Source organism: Antedon bifida, chromosome 2 (assembly GCF_963402885.1).
Source record: "Antedon bifida chromosome 2, ecAntBifi1.1, whole genome shotgun sequence".
Classification (NCBI taxonomy): domain Eukaryota; kingdom Metazoa; phylum Echinodermata; class Crinoidea; order Comatulida; family Antedonidae; genus Antedon; species Antedon bifida.
The window spans coordinates 792,519-817,084 of record NC_136227.1 but is presented as its reverse complement, the minus strand read 5'-3'; the positions used below and the strand labels follow the sequence as shown (position 1 = coordinate 817,084).

Sequence of the window (24,566 nt, the reverse complement as noted above, 5' to 3'; positions counted from 1 at the left end):
GGTTTTTAGTAATTAGTGTTCCATGACCTTCTCATCAAAATTAATATCTCTCATTGTTGTGCTATGTCAACATAATGTCAATGACGGCGAAATGTCCCCAATAATGGGGACAGCTATGCAAACAAGTAACAAGTAAGTAACCTATGCATGGACTGTACCATTTTTTCCGAACATAGGAGAAATGAATTCTAGATTTAGGCAGGCGATTCTGCAAGCCTTGAATGCAACAGTCTATAGTTTTCTATTGTTTTAAATACGTGTCTTTGTGTATGCTACTGTTACAAAAGTGAAGATTGAAATATACAGATACAGTATCGTAATTATTAGAATAGCCAATCATTAAATTCATTCCTTCCGGTCGAAATTGTACGCTTCATTAACCACGTATGACGTCACGTAATAACATTTTTCTCGCTCGACTCCAACGAACGAACGAATGTTTGTTCCCACACTACAGTACAACAATTAAAGTTTTGACGGTGGCCACGAGGTAAACATGTTTTCGTTGACTGTGTGTTTAATTTTTAGTTTCTTTCTTGGAGTGTATTACTACTTTGTCAAAGTTGCCGATAGATGCACCTGCCAGACGAATTTGAGCGGGAAAACGGTGATCATTACAGGTAGAAACAATGTTGTTGTTTTGATATTTTAAGTTCTTGCTTATTTATGCTTGCGAGATTGGCAGCAGAAAAATACAGAAATAGTTAGTTTGATTGTTTGAAATGTTAGTCATTCAAACACCTGTAGATGTAAAATCTAGATTTAAACCAGCCTGATTTAAACAATTTTCTTGCCTGGCCAATCTATCATCATGAATGAATGGGTCGTTTTCATTATATAGGCCTGTTATTAATCAATATAATACTTATACTATAGTAGGCAAAACCAGCTTTCTAAGAAAATTGAAGCCACCATGACCTTAGCACTCCGTTATGTATCGTTCTTGGCGGTTGCCATAGTAATTAGATAGGAATCTAAGTATCAAGTACTACAGTATACCTACAAACCATGCATGCCATCATTTTGTGGTTTTACGTTTTACTTGCTACTCTGTGAAATGATATACCGATCGGAAGCACATTGCTCACCATTTTCTTCAAATTAAAAAAGAAAAGAAAAATGTTAAATCGTTAAGTTTATTTGGTGTTGAAAAGCTTCTACATCATACGCTAGACATCCTTGAGGCATGTTGAAGAGTCACGGTTTTGTTTAACAGTTTAGCTTAAATTACAAATAAACCGAGCACAATGTGGTTTAAATAAACACTGGAGGATAGACCGTGTATTATTATATGCATCCGTAGAATCGATGAATTTTCTACAATGACATTTTTAAATGCCATTTTGTAAAGCTATTTTTAAAAACAGGAAAAATATTGTTGTAATAAGTTTCCTCTAACGATGCCGATAACTATTATACAACAAAAAGCCAATAGCCAGAATGTTTTTTATAGGTTGCATATTAAACTTGTTTTAAACAGAAATGTTTTCGGATATTATTACGGTACGACTCCAAAAAGGTCAACGTTTAAGGAATTGTAACTAGGCAATAAATAACGTGGCCATATGTTTGTAGGCGTGCAGGAATGCAATTCCCTCGATGACTTGACGACGTTTAAAATGAGATGGATAAGAAACCTGATTACGGATTTGCCTACAGGCCTGAAAAAGCTTGCGGCTCCCACGAGACGAAACGCAAGGACACACACATGCAACGCAAGTGACGCACACGAAACGCACGGACTCAACACATGTGACGGATCGGCCATAGCAGTCATCTTATATTACTAGCGATATTATTATTAAGAATTATACTTATTAAATATAATATTAATTAAATAGAACTGGATCGCTTGTGAATGTTGAAATAGTGCACGTCTGATTGCGTTTTAGTCGGAACACAGTTCGTAGACGCCGGCGCCGGATGTAATTGCGTAATCGGTATCTGTTTAGGCCTACTATCCACAGTTCCATGAAAGATGATAACATATTTCCTCATAAAACTGATTTTATGTTAGATGCTATTATGTAATGACTGGCCTATTCCACAATCATGTATTCACATTCATACTATACTAACTTATTTATAGTTGTGCATTTGAACAACATTCAACCAGGCCCCGCCGCCAGAGGCATCGGCCCGGGAGTAAACGTACGTTTGTTAAACGCGGAAGGAGGCTGCAAAATTGACTGTAAATTGTAATAATATTCGATTTTATAATTTTTTTTGGGAAATTCTAAGTACTAAAGTAGGCCTACATCAAACCGCCTACGCATGTTGTTCAAATAGGTGATACGGACGATAACGGAACCATTTAGCGGGAAAAGCGCGTAATTAGGTTTCTAATGAATTGTGATGTGTTATTAATAATAGGCCTCGCCTAAGATAAGTTGATACAGGCGTATGGTACACATTCATGCAGTACATAGATATATACAGCGGGAAGTTCTAGTTAAAAATAAGTAAAATGTATACACGAAGGAATGATTGATGATCAGTTGGAATTGTATTGTATAATCCGTCGTCTTGGGCTATACTAATCGAGAAATTATCTTATTATTACTATTAAATTAATTAAAAACGTAAATCTAATCAAAACAAACTCCATTATTTAAATACCACATATACGATTAAAAATTAATATCTGTTCACATAGATTATAGTGGTAAGACATAGCCTAATTGGAGAATAGAAACTCCTGATCACTGACACCGTTACTGACCTAAGCTCTATCTACACTATCAAACTAGTTGTGCCCAAATATGGTAGTGATATGCCCAAATATTGTAGTGATATGACACCATCATGGGTAGGGAACATCACATAAAGTTTGATAGTGTAGACAGGGCTTTACAGCTTAGGGATATTACTGTATGGTAATAAAACCTGTTTATTTCTTTTTAGGTGCTAATACCGGAATAGGCAAAGAAACTGCTTTCGAATTAGCAAAACGTGGAGCAAAGGTCATATTGGCATGTCGCAATAAAGAGAAGGGAGAAAGCGCTGCTACTGACATTCGTGTTGCCACGGACAACCCAAATGTCACGTGTTGTGTTATGGACCTAGCGAGCTTTGAATCGGTGCGCACGTTTGCTGAACGAATACAGAAACAAGAAGATAGGATTGACATACTGGTAAATAACGCCGGTAAGATATTTTATCATGAGCATACAGTACTTTTGTTTTCACGAATAGGTAGCTGTCGAGTCGAAAAGTCATTCTGCACACGCACATACGTATGACTAAATATCGACTCTCAATTACCGATCAATGTGTTTACTTAGAAGATCGAAATAGACCATGTCCACACGTCTTGGGTCGCTCATGAGCTAATTATGACCATGATTTGGTGTGAATGCCAATTGAAATCCGATGATTCTTCTCTTTGACACATCTTTCACTAATTCTTTGTCTACACTATCAAACAAGTTTGACAACAAAAGTGTCATGTGTCCAAATATGGTAGTTATGTGACGTCATCGTGGACACTTCACTTTTTGTCACATAAAGTTTGATAGTGTAGACAAGGCATAAGTATCTGGGTCACTAAAAATGTGCTTCTATTCTACAGGTGTGGTGGATGACGGTTCTAAACAGACTGAAGACGGCCATGACCTAGTGTTTGGCGTAAACCATCTCGGCCATTTTCTTCTTACAAATCTACTCGTACGAAAACTAAAAGAAAGCTCACCTAGTCGGATAATAAACGTATCCTCCGATGCCTATCAGATGGCAAAGCTTAATTTCGACAACTTGAATGAAAACAAGGGACGTATAGCATCGTATTCGCAAAGTAAACTTGCGAATGTTGTGTTCACAAAGGAACTTAGTCGACGCTTGAAAAACACAGAAATAGCTGTGTTTTCTCTTCACCCAGGTACTGTATAGTTTGTATTGGGAGATGAACACACGTACGGTATTAGTTTGGTTAAACCATGGACCTATATATAAACCATTTTCTGATATTATTGAAATGCTATCTTTATGTGCTACTTGGTAAGAGGATTCACAGGCTCTTGTTGCCATAGGGATTTAGTTCCCTTTTGTGTTTCCTGCCACTTAATTTGTAGTCCAGTAGTTTGTTTGTTGTTGTTTTATGATTGGCAATAAAGAACAAGAATAAAATTAAACCATGGTTCGACATTATAAAATGACACTGTATATCCCGCTTCTGATAGTGGGTAAAAAGCTGAAAAGTATCTTTGATAAGTAGGGTAATTTAGTTTGGGCCCAGCTACTATAGACATTTTATTTGCGGAAAGGTAAATTAAAGGCACAATACGGAAAATGTCGAAGATCCCTCTAAGAAATCCAAAACTTTTAGATTTCTTGATGTATGTTATGAACCCCATGCATAAATAAGGGTGCAAAGACCAAAAAGCATGTAACATAACAGTGGATATTTGGTGTTTTTTTCAGGAAGCATTGATACAGAGATAAAAAGAAACTGGTCTCCATTTCTCAAAGTGTTGGCACCAATTATCAAATTCTGGATGCTAAAGAGCGCAAATGATGGAGCACAGACGTCTGTTCATTGCGCTATTGCAGACGACATATCGCATTTATCAGGCGCATATTTTAAGGGTTGCAAGGTACAGAAGATGGCAACACACGCAGCCGACGAAAGCAATGGCAAGCGACTATGGGAGATCAGTGAAGAAATGACAGGTTTAAAAGAAACTGAGAAAAAGTGAAGTATCCGGATTACAGGATTGAACTTTAACCTCAAATATTGAAAATGTCAAACAACTTGAAAGTCTTTCTACCTTACAATTGATGTTAGGCGCTTAAGGCCAGACAGCGTCGTACGACGAGGCCCGATCAGCAGAAAATTAAACATTTAAAGTTCTCCCGACGACCTAAAAACTACGCCCGACGCTATCTCAATTCGTCGGGCCTCGTCGTGCGATGCTGTCAGAGTTGGCCGTAAGTTGTTATAAAATGTTATTTATAAGTCAAACGGTTGATTGACGATGTTTATAGTGTTAACCTGAAAGACCCGACGATGTGATATATTTATATTCCTTGCGATGGATTGCGCCGCGCGTACCGCGTCGTGAAAACGGAAGGCCGCTAATATCAGGAACCGAACAATGAATGTATTTCGCGAACCATGATTCCAGTTATTCTGGTATAGTAATATTCAAACAGCCAATAACAAGAAAGAGTGCTATATAAAGTGTGCTATGTAATTATATTTATTCATTTTGTATATAAAATATGTATAGAATTACGGTTAATTTCTTTGTAACGCTGTCAGTAAGTGACAATTCGTGCAGCAAAACTTACAAAATAGAATCTAATAGTAAATACTGACAATAAACGGTAACTTTGAAATGTTACGAAACAATAAACATGTACTGTACGTCATTAATAATGCCATGTCGAAAAACTGAGTTGTTTAGCTGATTTAGAAACCATGTTTTAAATTAAAGCTCTGCCTACACTATCAAACTAGTTTGACAAAAATGTGATGTACCCAAATATGGTAGTGTTATGACATCATCATGTCCATATATTGGCACATCACACTTTTTTGTCACAAAGTTTAATAGTGTAGTTTAAATTTCAGTTTCCTTACTATTAAGATTAGTTTTCGCCAAGACACGCGCAAAGGACATACACGCAACGCACATGATTCCACCAATCACAATCACTGAATCATCCAAACTGTCGCTTGAGATTGGTCAAATTACTTGCGCTGCAGGTACGTCAGTGAGACGCGTCCTACTGCACTGGGATACAAACATAACTGTTTATCTTTAGCTGCATATAAACTATATTTTGTATTCATCATTCATTTTTGATTGATTGTCCATATATATTTTTTTAAATGTTCTGTTATTGCACAGACAGTGATAGCACAGATTGGTTTCCAATCAACATTCATTTTGCAGCTCATAAAAAATATATAATAAAGATCTTATTTGAATTCATGCTGTTTTAAAAATAGTTGATACAAAAGTTATAAATTGCACATGATTTTACAATTTCAGATGTGTACAATAATTGTGGAAATAAATCTTACAACGGTTGACCTTCAACATGTAGGATTCTTATAAAACAAAAGAATCCTCAACAACATACAATCAAACGCTTTTTGTTTTCGAAACTAGTATAACTATGACACGCCACCTGTGCCAAAATTCTTTCTCAAAGTTGAATCGCCAACTATACTCTACATTGCTTGTTAGTGCGCCACGTTTCCTTGTATACAGTCATGCTCTTTCCAAATATAACTGACTCAAGACGAGAAACGGTGGAAACGTTTGTTAAGCTTGGTTCCCACTAGGATGCAATGCAATGACGTAAATGCAATGCAAGGATGTAAGCGCAACGCAATGATGTAAGCTCAATGAAAGCAAGTTGACCAATGACAAACAACAGTTTCAATAATCCACCGATTATGAATGGTCAGATTACTTGCGTTGCTCTGTCTACACTATCAGTTTATGTGACAAAAAATGTGATATGGACATGATGATGACATATCACACCCATATTTGGGCACATACTTTTTTTGTCAAATTAGTTTGATAGTGAAAATGTTACGTCTTTGCGCTGCGTCCTAGTGGGACCCAAGCTTTACACTATTGTATCTTCCTACTCATCAGTCACACATCTTGGGCATCTTTAAGCTGCTTGCGATTTCATTCCACATTTAGATAAGTTTAGGCCGAGATTTAACATCAATATCAAGTTGCATATTCCTGCCAAAAAGACTCGAGTCTCCCATCCTCATCAGAACAAAATTTGCTAAAATCATCGAGTAATCGAGCGGGAAACTTCTCACAACCGGTGCCAAGAGAGCGCCATCTCTTCGTCAAAAGGTGGTTTGTTACCCAAAAGAAACCCACCTTGCCCTCATCACCTCTCTTAAACTGTTCCCGCTTTTGTTCAATATTTATTGCATCAATGCTATAAACATGATGCGACATGCTTTTGTTCTGCATTTTTTCAATCAAACTTCGACTGCGACGAAACGGTGAGAAGTTTGATTTGTTAGTGGTTGGTTTACCTGTGTTTACTGCAGATCTTATTGCAGCAAATGCTCCGCCAGACACGTGAACGAATTGATTGTAATCAACACGATAGAGAGATGATTCATACTGATTTTGAGACAATTGTGTTACTGGTATAAACCCAAATCTAGACAAATATAAATAAAATGTTACTCGATCGCTAAAACATTTTCCTCACAATCGTTTAGTTTTAATTTTATCAATGATATTTATTTGGACACAAATAATAACCAGAAGTGAAAATAGGTTAAAGCTCAATTCTCCACTAAATCTATATTTATATAAAAAACAGAAAAATAAAATTCCTTCTGATAAAATCAGACCTTAAAAAAATAAAACAATATAAAACAAACATGTATATATTTTTTATCCTCATTACTGGTCTTTTTTTTTTCTATTTATTTTTTTTTTCTCGTTTTCATCGTTCTTGTTTTAAAGTGTTTTGGGCCTCGGCTATTAAACAAATAATAATATGAATTTTGTATATAACTATTAATTTATCTAAAATAGTACTACAGTATGTTATACATACCTTTGTAGTATAGCCTCCTGCAATGTTGTTACTTCTGTCTCTTCACCTTTAAATAATTCTGGAACATGAAGATCAATAAACAAAGGACTGCTAATGGGATCAGACGCATCCTTACGGAAGTGAAATGGATCGCAAGGAGCAGGAACAAGATGGAATCCACATTGTTGAGCTTTACGTGACCATCCTTGCAGCTAGAAGAAACACAGTAAAATTAGTGTAAATGTAGGCATAATGTGAATTATATTAAGCTCTGTCTACACTATCAAACTAGTTTGACAAAAAAAAAGGTGTGATGTGCCTAAATATGGTAGTGATATGACCAAATGTGGTAGTGATATGACATCATATGTCCACATCACATTTTTTTGTCACATAAAGTTTGATAGTGTAGACAGAGCCTTAGAAAACAATATGTGTAAAACACCCAAAATCTGAAGTTTTCCTATTGAATAAATATAGTTTGATATTACAGAGGAAAAAATTAAAAATAAAATTAACATTTATTTCTCTTGTCATAATAAATTTGGGTAACTTTGAGGGGAAAAATAAAAAGAAGCAAATTCTGAAAAAAAAGGACAACTAATATTGATGAACTATAACAACAACTGACATATTATTCATTTACTCACAATAAACTTCACTATTACTACTACCCTTACCAGTTCACTTAGAAGACTGGATGAAGAGACTAGCCATTGAACTTTCAACTCAAATGCCTGACTAGGGTCAAATATCTGTTGGTATGCAACGTGACACCATTCAGGGCTGTCTGTCTTGGTGTTACTCAGATCAATCACAACATTCTTAAATAAATTGGAAGCAGGATCTGCAAGACAATAATATGCTGTAGTATCAATACCTGCCTTCTTCCTTTTCAACAAATTGTATTGTTATTTGTATTTATTCCATTATTGTTTCAATCTTAAAATGAAGTAAATAAATGTTTTACCTTCGTTCACCAGTTGGCCATAGTTTCCTAATCTATCATTTGATGTATTATAATCATCCTGTTGACTCCATGGCTCCACGTCATCTTCATTGCTATTACAAGATACTTTAACTTCAAACAGATATCGTTGAAGCAATGGATCTATAGATACATTAGGGATGTTATCTGAAAAACAAATAGATATAGTAAAAAGTCTTGTAAGCCAGTTTGTAATGAATGTTGTCTGGTATGTGTGTACTGTTTTTTTTTATTTTTTTTTTTAAACCATATTTAAAGAGGGTGATCCATCCAGCAATTGCTGATCATTAGGGACCCTCAGAGGTTCACAAGACAAACATATACACAAGATGCTCTACATAAACAAATTCTTATTACAAGTCTTTGGGAGTGGAGTTGTAATTTTGTCCTTAGAAAAAATCCTGACACGTGACGGGACTTGAACCCAGAACCCTTGGAGTGGTAGCCAAGCATCATAACCACCAAGCCACAACTCCACTGTACATGTAAAGCTTGGTTCCCACTAGAACGCAATGCAAGGACGTAGACGCAACGTAAGTGAGTTGACCAATCACAAGTGTTTGACATTAGTCCTTGCGTTGTGTTCTAGTGAGAATCAAGCTTAAATGGTATCCAAACTGACAAGCAACCCCTTCTTTTGGTACTAACTATTAAACATTGTAATTGTGAATTATATTAAGCTCTGTCTACACTATCAAACTAGTTTGACAAAATGAATAAAAGTAAATACTTTTAATCATGAATGGCAATTATTAATCATGTTACCAAAAAGTAAAATAAAAACTTACTTTCAGTTTGTTCACTTGTTGGAAAATAGAAAAAATAGTATCCATTACAGTGTGAAGGTGAGAACTTTCCACATACAGGACGAATCAAATTCATTTTCTCCATTGTCTATGATAAACAAAAAAACACTTCAATATACCTTCGAACAAACATTCTTACAATATTGTGAATTATTCCTAGGAAGTTTATTCTACAAATATCTATAAAAATGGTTTTATTAGTAAAATATAAGTCAAACTTAATTTTATTTTTAGCGAACTTTAGCATAAACAATAACAATCTACCTGTAAGAGTTCCAATGCTTCATATTCTTTTATGTCATCTTCTAGATTGTTCCTTATCCACTGTACAGCATCAAAACCAAGGAAGGAATGATTGGGTAAACCTTTACTGTCTGGAAGGAGGAAGTTTAAACTGCTTCTACAAAAACAAGAAAGTCAAGAAATATATTTTGTATTTAGTCTTTATTCATTCATTCACAATTACAACGTTCAATAGCACCAAAAAGAGGCAGGTATTTATTTTTGAAAAATCTTTTTTTTATGTTAAAGGGTCAGTGATTTTGTTAACTTTTGGGGTGCCCTGTCTCATATTATTTCTGATATTGTTATGTTCATGTATTTTTTTATTCTGTTCATTGTAATGAGATAAATAAATGAAAAATAAAATTAAACAAACAAGTTTCTTACTCGGATTTCTTCATGGCATTTACAATATACTGCAAAGGTGACTTGAGGCTTAGTTGAGGTAGCTCAGTTATGTTATTGTTGGTTGGTGTAGCACTGGGTGAGTTCGCATTAATCTGCTTAAAATCTATTGTCTATAAATAATTGGTTAATATATGTGAACGTTATTAGGTTAAAGTAATTACATTCACTTATGTGTATTGTGATACTTTAACTTGAAATGGGAAAAAAAAGAAAATCATTTTACAATTACAAATTATAATGCATAGTAGAGGAGAGTTGTTCAGTAGCCAGTCTAAAGCTCTGTCTACACAATCAAACTAGTTTGACAAAAAAAGTGTGATTTGCCCAAATATGGTAGTGATATGACATCATCATGTCAATATATGGACACATCACATTTTGTTGTCACATAAAGTTTGATAGTGTAGACAGAGCTTTAAATGGTGTAATACTAATCAGTCGTTATCATTAGTAGCTTTAAAATAATAAAATGTTTAATAAGGCATTGAAAACACAAAAAGCAATTTTAAGCATAATTTTTTCTTCTCAAACTCTTTGTATAACTCAAGTTAGCAGCAAACAGTAACAAAAAGTAACACACAATTGCAACAATCAAATATTAGTAAGCGCAGAATATCGCAAAGTCAATCTTTATTTTATCAATGAATCTTTCAGACACGTTTACTTTTCAACTCCGTAAATGAAGCCCTCCTCTATAACAACCTGCATATATAGTATCTAAAACATCCCTCTTACATAATCTATGGACCCTGTACGCTGATGATTGGGCTTGTCCGCAACCCTACCGACAGGACTGCAGGGCCGTTTATGAAGATGAGGAATTCTCGGTTTGATGTCCAATAAAGTGGTAGTACTGGCGCGTCTTATAGGTTTTGTATTTCCGCTAAATCTCTACAAGCACAAGAAAAGACAAGGTCGAACATGCACAAAACACAAACAACATTGTAACGCTTACAAAATCTCAATAGCAAATCAAATACAACAATTGTGTAATTATTTTTAAATACGTCAAATATTGTTTGTTAAAATTTGTATAGAAAATTTCAGTAAATAAATGATTATGATAAATGAAATCTCTCAAGTGCTAGGCTCTTAGTATATCATTTAAATCGTATTAACAAAAATCAAATACTCCTAAAAGTGATATATTATAAAATGCCAGAGATTTGTGTAAGCTTTTATGGATATCATAACAGAATGATGACAATTAATGACAATGAAATGATTTTGTTAGGATCAGTGATTAAAAAAAACCAACTAAAGTAATGATGGGTGGTTTAGCATTTCAGATTACAACAAGCAAGTCAGAATTACAAGCATGATGAATGATGGAGAGCCTTTAGGATGATAGGATTAGGATAACATGATTAGAAGGGATTTAGAATGATGGGGATTAGGAACATGTAATGGTGGGATTAGGATCATTTCAGAGTTATTAAAACTGTTAGTATTCATATCTAATCTAAAAAACGCTCGTCACTTTCAAAACAAAGTAACATTAAAATTATGTGGTATTACAAAATTAAAAACACAACTTCAAAAACATCATCAACAACAACAATATTACCTTTTTACTAGATTGGTCCTTTTTATTTGAGTTGCTTTGACGACGTGTCTTGTTTAAGATGTTCATAAATTTGATAAAGCCTTCGATTAGTTGCTGGTTTTCACTCTGACAATATTGAGTGAAGACATCACATGGTTTGCCTGGTGATTCGCAAAGTTTGCGAACAGTCTGCGATGACGAGGGCAGCAAAAGAAAACGGGTACGCCAAAATTTCAGTGACTGAAAAACCAAAAAGTTTTTTTTGTAGTTGCCAGCTAGTTTTCGATCCATTACACTTTGTAATGTGTAAGTTGTCATTCATCCAGGTAGATATGCATCACCAATTACATAATTCTTATTACATAAGAATTATTTTAAACTCTAAATCAATGACATTGTTACCTCCATAAGATCATAATCCATTGCGCCTTTACAACATATGTGATTGTCCATGTAGTTCCAGTTAAAATGCTCTACTTGTTCATGTCGGAATAATACTGCTGCTTCCTCGTACATGCTGTTTTTGGCAGGCCAAAGTTTGTAGCTGTACAAAAACTCTTGAGGAACAAATGGGTGTCTGAAGATACAAGCAAGATACAAGCAATACAACAACAAGTTTACTTTGTGTTGCAACTCAGTGAATATACTACTAACTACATCATTATTCCAACATTTTCTTCTTTACAAAATTTTTTTATGATTTCTAGAAATTCTATGTTTTGGTCCAGTAATGGGAGAGTTGTATGTGTATAAATATATCTGCACTATGTTGTGCATTGATTATCAAGAGATACATAGGATTTGGAAATTACATTTTATTACAGTACTCAAAATGATCCTCTAATAATTTATTTTGATAGTGCGCAACCTTATCTCGTATTTGTATTAAGTTAACTCTGCTGTTTGCTTTTTCAAAAACGTTAGTAATCAATTAAGTCTGACCTAGGTTTATACATAGTGACTGTGATGACCCGATCCTTCTCATGAAGTGATATACGATGGAAGATCCGTCCAATGCTCAGCACATACTCATTACGATGGACATTTGTTACTAGTTGCTGGTTTGTACGGTATGTTTTCTGTTGAAGGTCTGGTTGAAAACTTTGAGACGAGATCACCATCTGAAAACCCTGATAATGATATTTATTAAATTATTACACAACAACAATTTTTTATTTCATACACATCCAACAGCGAGCAACTCGCCAATTAAAGGATGGATAAACTATTTAATAATTTATCATGCTTATAAACTAAGTCTCACTTGAGGCTTAGGCAGTGGAGTTGAAAAGAGTCATGAGTTACAACCCTAGCACTTGGTCAGGATTGAACCATAGACCTCTGGATTGAAAGGCAATCATGAGCTTGGTCTACTCAGGGAACATGCAAAAACTCTCTCACAAAACAAGTTTCCGAATACTATTTTATTCTTCAAATGCATTAAAACTTGGACATGGACAAGGAGCAAGAAATATGCATAAACCCAAACAGACTGCTTTTACTCAACAACCGTCATACTTACATGCATAAGTCTCTGTGAGACCAACTCCATAAAGGCGTTTTCTATTGAGTAGACATTAGCCCCTACCAGCTCGTCTGGTGATACATCATACTGGTTCTCCATGTAATCTCTCTGTAGGATGAAGTTGTCTGGATAGTAGTCTGTTGTTACTGGTAAACAGGCAGTTGCTGTTATTGACTTCCAATCAACACCTTAAAGAAACAAATACCATGCTTTAATTATATAGTTAACTCTCCCGGACTATCTGAACACCGGAAACTCTCCTAAAAACTTTTCTTGAGGTCCCAAAGGTCCCAAATTCATTTTTACCATTAAAAACACATTCTTATTTCCAGACTTTTCAGAAAACCAGACATATCAGGTGTCCAGTATTAAGATAAAAAATCAAGGTAAATAATAATAATGAATCTTTTGTTGAATAAGCTAGCCACTTCAAGTAAATGTGATGTAACAATTGAGTGTTAAAATAAAAATAGTTTACATTGAACTGGGAAAACGGTTTGATTATAGACTTTTTTGAAACATTTAATAATAAAAAAAATTGTTATAAAATAAACAAGTACCTGTTTGTATAAAAGGTGTCCACTCCTGCTCCCCCGTTACACTCCAATTCCATGCCATTCTACTTGAGAAGGGTATTTTAGGTGCACTCGGAGACAATTGAGATAGTAAGGAAGCTCTATGACCTGAAAGAAACAAAATCAACTAAATATGTTGGCTGAATGTTTAAATCTCTATTTCCCAAATTACATTATCTCAGCCACCTTGTACCTTTGTTTTTGATGAATTTTAAATGCATCCATCTTCTATTTGTTTAGAATCAAAGACTGAATTTTCGTACATTTGTACTGATTATAATGTTTGTTCTTACAGTATTTGAACTGAATTTTAGATATTTATAGATTTTACATTTGAATGTAAATTTGTCTCAATTGTGTTTGTCCTGCAATCCCATTTTATTCTAAATAAACAAGAATTGAACACTAAGCTTACCAGGACCAGTTGGTGGACCTCTGTACTGTACAGTTTCCACACTAGCATTACTGGATACAGATAGCTGACTAGAAAGGCTTATACCACTTGCTGAATGCGGTATCCTATCTTGAGATGGACCAGAGTCACTCATGTCTAATACGAAATTGTGATCTTCATCTGAATAATCTGTCTGGGTGCGTTTCTGATGGTGAAGCTGGATAGCCTCACCAGACGGGCCTAAAATAATTATAAACACACATACATTATTATTTATTTTGCTTTGTTGTGTTTATTTATTCAACAAGTATTAATACAATAATAATACTATATAAACAGAATGAACATTTTTGTTTATTTATCTATAGTTTTTTACTATTTTTATTCATGTACTGAAATGTTATTATTGTTTTTAAATTGTATTTTTGAGTATTATATTTTCTGTTGGCACTTTCAGCACAAGCTTTGATTTTTGAAATCAGTGCCTCAGTCATATTGTATATTGTAAGAAATTATATTTATGTTTGTTTATGAATGAAGGAAATAAATATTTTGATTGATTGATTGAAAAATGCTGGGAATAGGAAGATTAGGCAAAGTACATAGATGCATTCAAATGAGCCAGCTAATAATATAAAATAAATAACATAAAAATGTAAAATAACATTGTGCAACATACCTTGTGGAAATGTATGTACCCATCTTCTCCTATTAGAAGTCAGTCTGATAGTTGCACATGAAGGGGCAAACGGGTTGATCAAGGTTCGTTTAATACGGTTGTTCGTTGGGCTAACATTCGGGTGGGTGTGTATAGCACTGGCGCTTCCAACGATCACACGTTGAGGGAGTCCCTCATGATCTTCATTCTCTTCTTCTTCACTATGTGCCATCTTTTGGGTGCACTTAAAAAGATCTGTAAATGATGATGAGTTTGTGTAGATAGATTCAATTGTTAACCATGTTGTATTATCTATATACAAATAATCAATGTCTATGAGTGCGATGGTACAAATAATGAATGTTTATGAGTGCGATGGTACAAATAATGAATGTCTATGAGTGCAATGGTACAAATAATGAATGTTTATGAGTGCGATGGTACAAATAATGAATGTTTATAAGTGCGATGGTACAAATAATGAATGCTTATGAGTGCGATGGTACAAATAATAAATGTTTATGAGTGCGATGGTACAAATAATGAATGTTTATAAGTGCGATGGTACAAATAATGAATGTTTATGAGTGCAATGGTACAAATATTGAATGTTTATGAGCGCTCTTATCTTTACGAAATAGCGATATATAAATGTAGCATTATATGCAATGCAATGTGCAACTGTAATGTCAACAGATGCTGGATAGATAGAGCCAAAACAACAGCACACAAACAAACAAATACTTACCATCGTCCTTTCGGTGCAATTGAAGATTTTTCCTCTGTCCAGGGATTGGAATAGCACCTGTGGAAGACTGGTCAACATTTGAAGTTACGACATCAGACATCGATACCTGCTTTTGTAAATCATTGCTGCGTTGAAGTCTCAGCTTCAATAAAAACACAACCATTCATTAATAATGAGGAAAAATCATGTAGTAAACTAAAGCTCTGTCTACACTATCAAATTAGTTGGACAAAAAAGTGTGATGTGCCCAAATATGGCAGTGAATTCCCAAATATGGTAGTGATATATAGGCACATCATATTTTGTTGTCACATAAAGTTTGATAGTGTAGACAAGGGTTTACAAAATCATCAAACTTTAAGCATTGTTTTTAAACATACCTTCAATTTATCTTTGAATGAGGTGTCTCGCAAACCAAATTGACTACGTACACTTTTTATGCTATGTGAGTAATAAATTAATAAATGTTAATATTTTATACCCTAATAACACCAGAGAAACAACCATACAAAACAAATGTTAATAGTGATAAACCATGGTGCATTAATCAACATTAAGATAAAACAGACTGTAAATGTGATTCTCGGTACTGTACCTATGATTAGGCAAGTTATGTAATACATTATCACATATGCATCACATGTGTCATATGCAGCAAAACTAACATACTGTAATACAGGCACAACATGTGATACATATGTGACACTGTAATACAGAATTGTCCCAGGATACTGGACAGATAGTGCCATATATGGAGATACAGTACAGAAATCAGTTAGTCAGTCAATTAATGAATCAGTTAAGAATTAGTTAACATGCCACCTATTGCCCCATTGTACTTTTATACTTACTCTGATTTTGAAGTGCGCCTACTAGGCATTTTGAACACGTTCTCATCATGTTCATCATAGTAATGGTCGGCCATGTACGAGCTACCTAACGTTAACTGTGATTTGCCTGTGGACGGCTGCAACGCTGGTAACTCATCCACACTACATGGCTATAATAAATCATTACAGGCAATAATAATAATAATACCATATTCTTATAATAAATCGTTCCTATTTAATAAGCAATTTAAATGATAAGTGTTCTGTATTTTAAAATCTTAACTCAACTCTAGTGCATTTTTATAAAGTCCAGTTTTTAACATTTTTTACTGCTTTAACTTTTCACTGGTTTTACATATCTTAATATTGTATTGTTTTTTATGTATTTCTTTTATGTTTTTGAACCTTGGAATATAAATTTCAATTACTATGTGTTTGACAATAAACTTGAAGTTGATAAAATCACAATGAAAAAGATAGGACAGTAGAACCCCACACCCGCCTACTTTTTTTCCCCAGGTCTTAATGGCCTAAATAACCCAGTTGCTGAACTAAGCCAATACAACAATTTAAGCATTAACATACCAGTCTTTCTGCTAACTTAATTCTTGGTGTGAACTTTGACATGTTTGTAAAGTTATTGCTTGCTGGTTGGTTCTTAGATCGATAGAAACTGTGGTTCATCCAATGAGGTATGTTGTAATCATCTATTATAAGGTTATCTCCACATTTATTATGAAACTATAAATATAAAAGAATTATTTAAATAGATTATGAGAAATGTATTCCAATTTCTGTAATGGATTATTATTCTACAGGTGGTAGATGATTTCTAGATTGTGATCCAATATATTCTTTCAACTAATTGTTAGTGTACACAAGAGTATAGATTGTTTACTTACTCTGAACAAAGGTGTTACATGGAGAGGCTGCTCTGCCATACAGATAAGGTCTGTATTAATACCTATGTGAAATAATATATGAATAATATATGTCAGTAATGGCTTCTGATATTCTAGTATCAAACTAGTTTGACAAAGAAGTGTGGTGTGCCCAAATATAGTAGTGATATACCCAAATATGGTAGTGATATGACATCATCATGTCCATATTCTTTATTTATTTGGTCCAATATAAAAAATACATCAGAAATTCCTCTTATATACACTGCAAATTTATATAGTTACATCAAATTTTTTGATAGTGTAGACAGAGCTTTACTTTAAATCAAAAGATCCTAACAAAGTGACGACAAGAATGGATTACCATAATCTATCATGCGCTGCTTGGTGAGATTACAAAGCTCTCTATCAACTTCAAACACACCAGCTCCAGACGTTATCATGATCACAAGTTGACCGGTTCGATCAAAGTTACGGTCTATATAATGCTTGTCAAATACTGTAACAACAAACAAACAAAGCACCATTGCAGGATCAATATATGGCCATTAGATTTGTTAAAAAGTTGTAAATAACAATGTAATGTTGTCATATTTATATAGTGCTTTCAAACAATCATAAATGGTATTAGAATAAATGAATATGATTTAAATAAAGATACTTACAGTTGAGCGAAATGTTAAGAACTTCTAAAAAATTGCCTTCAGCTGCAGATGAAATGTAACTTGACGGAATGACAACACCTAAAATGAGAGAAGTTAATAATAATAATAAGTAATTCTTTATTGATGTAAGATGTAAATAGAAATTTTAGATAAATACCCTAATAAATATGAGATAAATATACAAAATACCTTCTGAATTTGGTACTATTAAATTCAAGTACTGGATAAAGTGTTGTTTGAGTGTAATGAGCATTGGTAGCCAATCATCTCGACGCTCGTGTTGTACAATTACTCTAAAATGTAACAATTTTAAATATTAGTTTAATATTCATTTCATTCATTCAATCTTTTATTTTGGAATTTCTGGTACATAGAAAGTAAAATTACATATAAATTAATTAAAAATAAACAAGACTGTACTAATTACTACTACTCATCTCAGGATGGCATTCCACCTGGAGAGCACCTTTGACTTATATAAGATGTTGCATATTTATAATCGTTGAGACTAAACAAATTAGTCAACTGCTACTCTAGCAAAACTTACTTGTAAAAATCCTCATATATTCTGCCTTTATAATCTGTATGTAAGCAAGATCTCATAGATCCAGGAAATTCATCTAAGACAAAAACAAATAAAATTGTGTAATTTAATCAAAACAACCCACTTTTCAAATTTTAAAAACTGGTATTATAAATAATGAACCTGTAATGTTGTAGGGAGCCACCAAACTTCAATAAGTTTTTGAAGATTCAACCAATCAGAGCACAGAGATTTGGTCACACTTGAGTTGTTGCAGACAATCAATTCAAAATTAGTTTGTCACATGGTTTGGATTCTCAAGACATTTTAACATCATTTAATTGGTCAATCTGGTACCCAGTAATCTAAAGCCTACCACAAGTAAAGGCTGAACTGGAAGCTGAAGAGGTATGTTTATGAACCTAGGCCTATCACATTGATTTGTACTGGGGGCCTAGCTTGATTAATGAAGGGTACATGGAGGCATTACACCAACTTGAATGTATCACAGTGTACAGTATGTGCACATACATTGTATTGTGATATATTATATGATTATATGATACTACCTGTATAACCCTGTCTAATTATACCCTTGCCCCTTAAAATATTTAATACAAAGAGAAAACAAGCATTTACCCAGTGATTGAGCATTGTAAATCCGTCTGGAAAAAAACACAATTGTAAGTTCGTTGTTGACATTTTGTTGTTTCCATTGTGTAAACAGATCCTTTAAAAATCCGTTCACTGCTTTTTCCCAGTATAAGTCACCTGCAATACAAATATCAATTCATTCCACCTCATAATGATTATTGACAATTTTAATGCATAAAGCTCTGTCTACACTATCAAACTAGTTTGACAAAAAAAGTGTAATGTGCCCAAATATGGTAGTGGTATGCCCAAATATGTTAGTGATATGACATCATCATGTCCATATATATGGGCACATCACATTTTTGTTGGCACATAAGGTTTGATAGTGTATACAGAGCTTAATGCCATTTAAATCAAGACATTGGTATAAATCAATTGGGAATTTTCTGATGAGTAGGCCTATTAATTTAACAGATTTTCTGTTAAGCACAAATTGAAAATACAAACTGAATACTGTGTATAATTATTATATTGACTTATTTATTTTATTTCATTTATTATTATTCCAATTAAACACACATTATAAACATTGTAGGAGTTTGTTGAAGCAAAAATACAGATAAAATACAAATAATGATTACCATTAGAATCAAATTCCCACATCTCACTGCTCATTTGCACAAACAAATAGCACATTGATTTGGAAGACCTGAATGCAATCTTTGTATTCTCACTGATTGCTCCGCACGTGACCTTATCACCTTTGGCCCAGAGTTCATTGACCTGTGCCCGGATTCCGCAGATCTCAACTTTCTGACTGATGTAAGCACATGTTGACATCTTGAAACAAATAAAAAATATCTTAAGTATACTTATGACCTCACTCACTATTTTTTTTCTTTGAGATTTATTGATAAAGTTCTCTACATAATAAAACTGATGTCCTCATCTCATCTCTATTATTCTCGTTTTCCACCTTAGGTATCATAGAAGTATGTCATATGGCCGAGCGGTTAAGGCAGGGGCGCCGTTTACCGTACCTAAAGAGCCAACAACAACATCGGCAAGGGTTCGAGGCCGACTCGCTCCTAGTTCTGGTGGTGGAACAAGTCTTCTCGGATAAGGACTATAAACCGTAGGTCCAGTGTACACAGTTATAACCTGTGTGTACTTTAAAGAACCCAGTTCATTATTCGAAAAAGAGTAGGGGGTTACCCCGGTGAACTGGTTCACACAATAGCCCCTGTATCAGGGGGATTACCACCTATCTGATAGGACAGTGATTAATTCACTATTGGTAATCCTTGGCCACATTGCCTAAAGACATAAAATAAAAATAAATAAATAAAGTACATCAATATTATACTCGGCTGTTACCACATGCCTCTCACTAATTCCCTACTACCTCAATACACTGTTACTCACCATACGTTTCTTTAATCTCCACATATCACGTCTACTGACATACTGGTCTTTAAATAAAAGCTCCACAAGGTCAAGTTCAACATCAGCCTCCTTCACTTTGTTAACTATGACCTCTTTGTACTGACGTAGTTTGAAGATACTTGCTACACTTTGATCAATTGATACGATTTCTGTTGATACATAGTAAAATTATATAGTAATACATTTATACTCTCCCAACACCAGACTCTCTGAAAACCAGAAACTTTACCAAAACCATACTTCTTTTAGGTCCCAAATTCTTTTTTACCATTAGAAATACATTCAGAACATCAGACTTTCTAGAAAACCAGACATATTAGCCCAGCCCAAGGGTGTCTGGTATTGGGAGAGTTTGTTGTATACAATTTTATGTCCAATCCTAGAAAGAAGTTTTATCTGTGATGTGTAAATTGTCTTTGAACAAATAAAGGGGTATTTTATTGACTTTGAGAGACAAAACTTAAACCAGGTCAGCGATAATTTAGATAATTAATCAGAATGAACTAATAATTGTTTTACCTTTCTGTTGTGATTCTGTTTTTAGAGACTTCACTTGAAGTAACAACCTGTATATGCACAAAAAAAAACGTTTGTCAAGTTTTAAAAATAACATACATTTAAAGATGTATTGTCCCACTAAAAAAATAATTCTTAAACATTTTTTTGTTGAATATGCCATTTTAATGTAACATAATGGTTATCCACTTTGACCAAAAATTTGATCGAAAAAAATGTATTTACCTGAAAAAACTGTAATTTAAAGTAAGAAATGACCAAATTGGCTGCCAGCCAGTGGGTTTTTGGTTGAATTTAACCAGTTATTTTGTCAATTTATAGGTGAAAACTTCTATGGAAGTGATTAACTTTATTAAAACTACAAAATAACATATTCAAAGTCTGATTTAATTATTAATCTTCATTTTTCATGTTTTTAGGGGACAATAAATCTTTAAATTATATATTAGGCCTATATTAACAAATCAATATTATTATTAAAATAAAAAAAACCGACCTATTTGTTTCTTCAGCATGATATATTTCCAGTATATCTCCAATAGACACATCAGGGAAATCATTAGGGTGGATGATCAACTCGTCTTCTGCAAATACAAATATCACTAGATTTGAACTCGTCACTTTGACGAGTTCGGGTTATCCGCGCAAACGCAACATGCACATACTTTAAACTATATGAACCTCGACAATTATTATGCCATCCTATGACATGAAATAAATATGTTTACAGAGCTGAATTGTACCTATTTTGTAGCATACATCATATTACAGTATTTACAGAATACACTGTATATGTTATATACAGTGTAGCATAGACGAAATTACGAGACCCATCTTTTAAATCCAATTATTAACACGATGACATCATCAAATTAACATATAAAATAACAATTTTAGAAGATAATTATCTAATTAATTACATTAATACAAATTTGAAGAATTTTGGGCACGTAAAAGTGAGATGCGCTCTCGTTTAAACGCAATGAACTTTTACGCAAGAGATGAAAATATGACTTTTTGAATTCAACTGGCCTTATGACGTCGTCATGACATCTGATTGGTAAAATATTCACATGAATTCGTATCTACAATCCAATAGCTTTCAGAAAACGTTTTAATCATGATTATCACTTTTTATTCTGACGAGCTATAACAGATTGAAATTTACTGTAAAGATGAAAATTGGGGACCCACGTTATTTACGTTTTTATACATGATGACGTCATAAAAATTAAAATATTTTTAACTCATGCGAAAGATAGTTGATTGACCTAGAGAGTATTAAAATATCTGTGAAAATGGAATACGTATAAGCGAGATGCGCTCTATTTAATGTGATGAGCAATAACGAAAGAGTAAAAAATCCTATATTTCACATTTGTGTGGCCATACGATGACGTCATAACATTCGAGGGGTAAAGATTCTGCATGAATTCATATCTACAACATATCTGCTTACATATTAAATTAAAAAAATTGGGGGTCGTGGATGATCCTGAGAAGCTATAATAGATTAAAAATAGGCATAATTTTGACAATATGTTGTAACTTTTGCAACTAAAACGCGCGCAAATGGTCTAAATCAACGTGTTCGTATGGCGTCATTTTAATTTGAAATGATGTCAATCTTTTTTAAAATAACTAGGAAAGACTGTAAAATCATAATTCAAGAGAAAAACACATGATTTTCATGCTCCGCGCGCACCTTACGCGTAATTTTTTTCGCGCGCGTGGGAATTTTTGACATGCTCAAAATGTTATGATCAGCGTAGAAAGTTGATTAGAAATTAATTTTGCGCATTTTGAAATTTTAAATGCGCGTGCGCGCGTAACTTTTTGTGAAACATGTCATTTTTAATCCATAGAAAGTTTGCCCTTGATATGACTTAAATTTTCACCAAGTGTCAATACAAAATGACTTTTGGTTTATAATCTATGACCAATCATTGAAATTCATAAAATCGCGCGTAACTTGCGCTACGCGACTCTAACGTCATATAACAAAGTTTCCTGCACATCTACAGCTACAGGTCAATCTTATGACAAAGTTATACAATCTTATGTTGACAAGGATGACAGATATGCGTGCAACAAAATTCCGGGAAAGAAAGAAGAACAAAGAAGATGAAAAAAAAAAAGATATTTACAATAACAAGGGTTATCCGCAAAACCTTACGGTTGCGGATAACCAATAATTAATAATGTGAAATATAAAATGATTTATATTTATTTAATTTACATATTTATTAGAAAAAAGACATTTAAATTACAGTGAGTATAATCACGGGTAGGAGGTAGAAGAATACATAATGTCACTTCCTGTATGATGACCTCTACCTACTTAGTACTAGGCCTAGCCTACTACATAACACCTTCTAAAGTAAGTGACAGTCACATTATAGCGATCAGGCCCCGGAGAGCAGGCCTAAATTTACTAAAATTCTAGGCTAGCCTGGGCCTTGCTTTGTATTATATATATAGCCTTCTAGCTTACAACACAGATTACAATTATAGCAATGATTAATAAATGTTGAAATTACCGTTTGCACCTCGTTGGTGCACCCATAGTTTGATATTTTTCATTTCAGCTAGTTTTTGCTTCAAAATAAAGACATTTTCGTTCACTCAAATCACCCGATATCGCCAGGTATATTCAGAGTGTCATTTCTGACGATGGGGCATTCTCTACTTCTCTACGGAGCGCCACTTATGCCTTTATTTACTTCAGAAATAGAAATAGTACTACGGTAGCTGGTCCAGTGGATCAAACTTGGCACCGGTGGAGCACAGTGATATAGAATAGAAATAAGTCACGAATTTAAATATATTTTCGTATGTTAATACACTGTGCTCAATTTGGCACAAGGGGAGCACAGTGATATAAAAAAAAATTAAATTAAAAAAAAGATGTTAAATGTGAACCATCGAATACAGGTTTAAAAAAACTAAAATAAAAAAAATAATGTTAAATGAAAAACACAATATTCATTATTTTCCATAAAAAAAAAATAGAGGTTCGAACCCAATCTAGAGCTGAGAGCACTCAAACCTGAGCATTACCCGCTAAGACACAAAGTAGTACATGGCTCTGAACAGCTGATAATAGTCTATTTATACGTGTATTACGTAATTCATCATTACGTCATAATAAATCATATTAACCTTATTAAAACCAAAATGACCAGTTAGCTCAGTCGCCCGAGCGTCGTGTTGACAACACGTATGTCGTGGGTTCGATTCGTGACGTCGGTGGAATAGAGTTAAAGCTATTCGAGCTTTGTTTGGGGTTCACAGAATTATACGTCCCCCTTTCCATCACACATTATCAGACGACAACATCAATGCATCTGGTCAATAAAAAAAAAAAAAATTCCGCCGCCGGGCTAGGCCATAGGCATATACGAAGTCGAGTTTTTAAAGTAGAAAACCCCACCTAAAATGTTGAAGTCGCATCTGGATATTGAAATTTTAACATTATCATAATTATCATAGGTGACTATGTATAGTAATAAGTATAAGTAAGTGCATTTATGGGCTCTATTTTCATTGCTTTGCCTCAACTATGGATGGGCTAGTACTGGAGACTTAATATTTAATTTTATATTTCAATGAATAGGTGCACTT

General features: G+C 33.9%; 2 protein-coding genes across 4 annotated transcripts; one reads left to right on the top strand and one right to left on the bottom strand.

Moving 5' to 3' along the window:
* The first annotated feature begins 457 nt into the window (after positions 1–457).
* Positions 458–5,185, top strand: LOC144835270 (retinol dehydrogenase 13-like). Its single transcript, XM_078690341.1, has 4 exons — positions 458–620; positions 2,905–3,147; positions 3,572–3,877; positions 4,420–5,185. The coding sequence occupies exons 1-4, from the start codon at positions 497–499 to the stop codon at positions 4,692–4,694; spliced, it is 948 nt and encodes a 315-aa protein (XP_078546467.1). The 5' UTR covers positions 458–496; the 3' UTR covers positions 4,695–5,185.
* Positions 5,176–23,575, bottom strand: LOC144835262 (GATOR1 complex protein DEPDC5-like). Of its 3 annotated transcripts, none has more exons than XM_078690330.1 (30): positions 23,483–23,575; positions 21,439–21,526; positions 20,946–20,992; positions 20,406–20,575; positions 19,622–19,820; positions 19,023–19,154; positions 18,408–18,480; positions 18,050–18,153; positions 17,861–17,938; positions 17,560–17,694; positions 17,196–17,257; positions 16,879–17,034; positions 16,315–16,463; positions 15,844–15,904; positions 15,464–15,605; positions 14,737–14,970; positions 14,079–14,297; positions 13,649–13,771; positions 13,086–13,276; positions 12,506–12,693; positions 11,966–12,140; positions 11,585–11,803; positions 10,753–10,908; positions 9,997–10,127; positions 9,592–9,727; positions 9,310–9,415; positions 8,504–8,668; positions 8,214–8,380; positions 7,555–7,745; positions 5,176–7,149 (listed from the first exon to the last, which is right to left on the bottom strand). In XM_078690330.1, the coding sequence occupies exons 1-30, from the start codon at positions 23,523–23,525 to the stop codon at positions 6,696–6,698; spliced, it is 4,494 nt and encodes a 1,497-aa protein (XP_078546456.1). In that variant the 5' UTR covers positions 23,526–23,575; the 3' UTR covers positions 5,176–6,695. The 3 variants fall into 3 exon arrangements, with proteins under 3 accessions (XP_078546456.1, XP_078546457.1, XP_078546458.1); XM_078690331.1 differs by having other exon boundaries at positions 9,997–10,109; XM_078690332.1 differs by lacking the exon at positions 10,753–10,908.
* Positions 23,576–24,566: the final 991 nt, after the last annotated feature.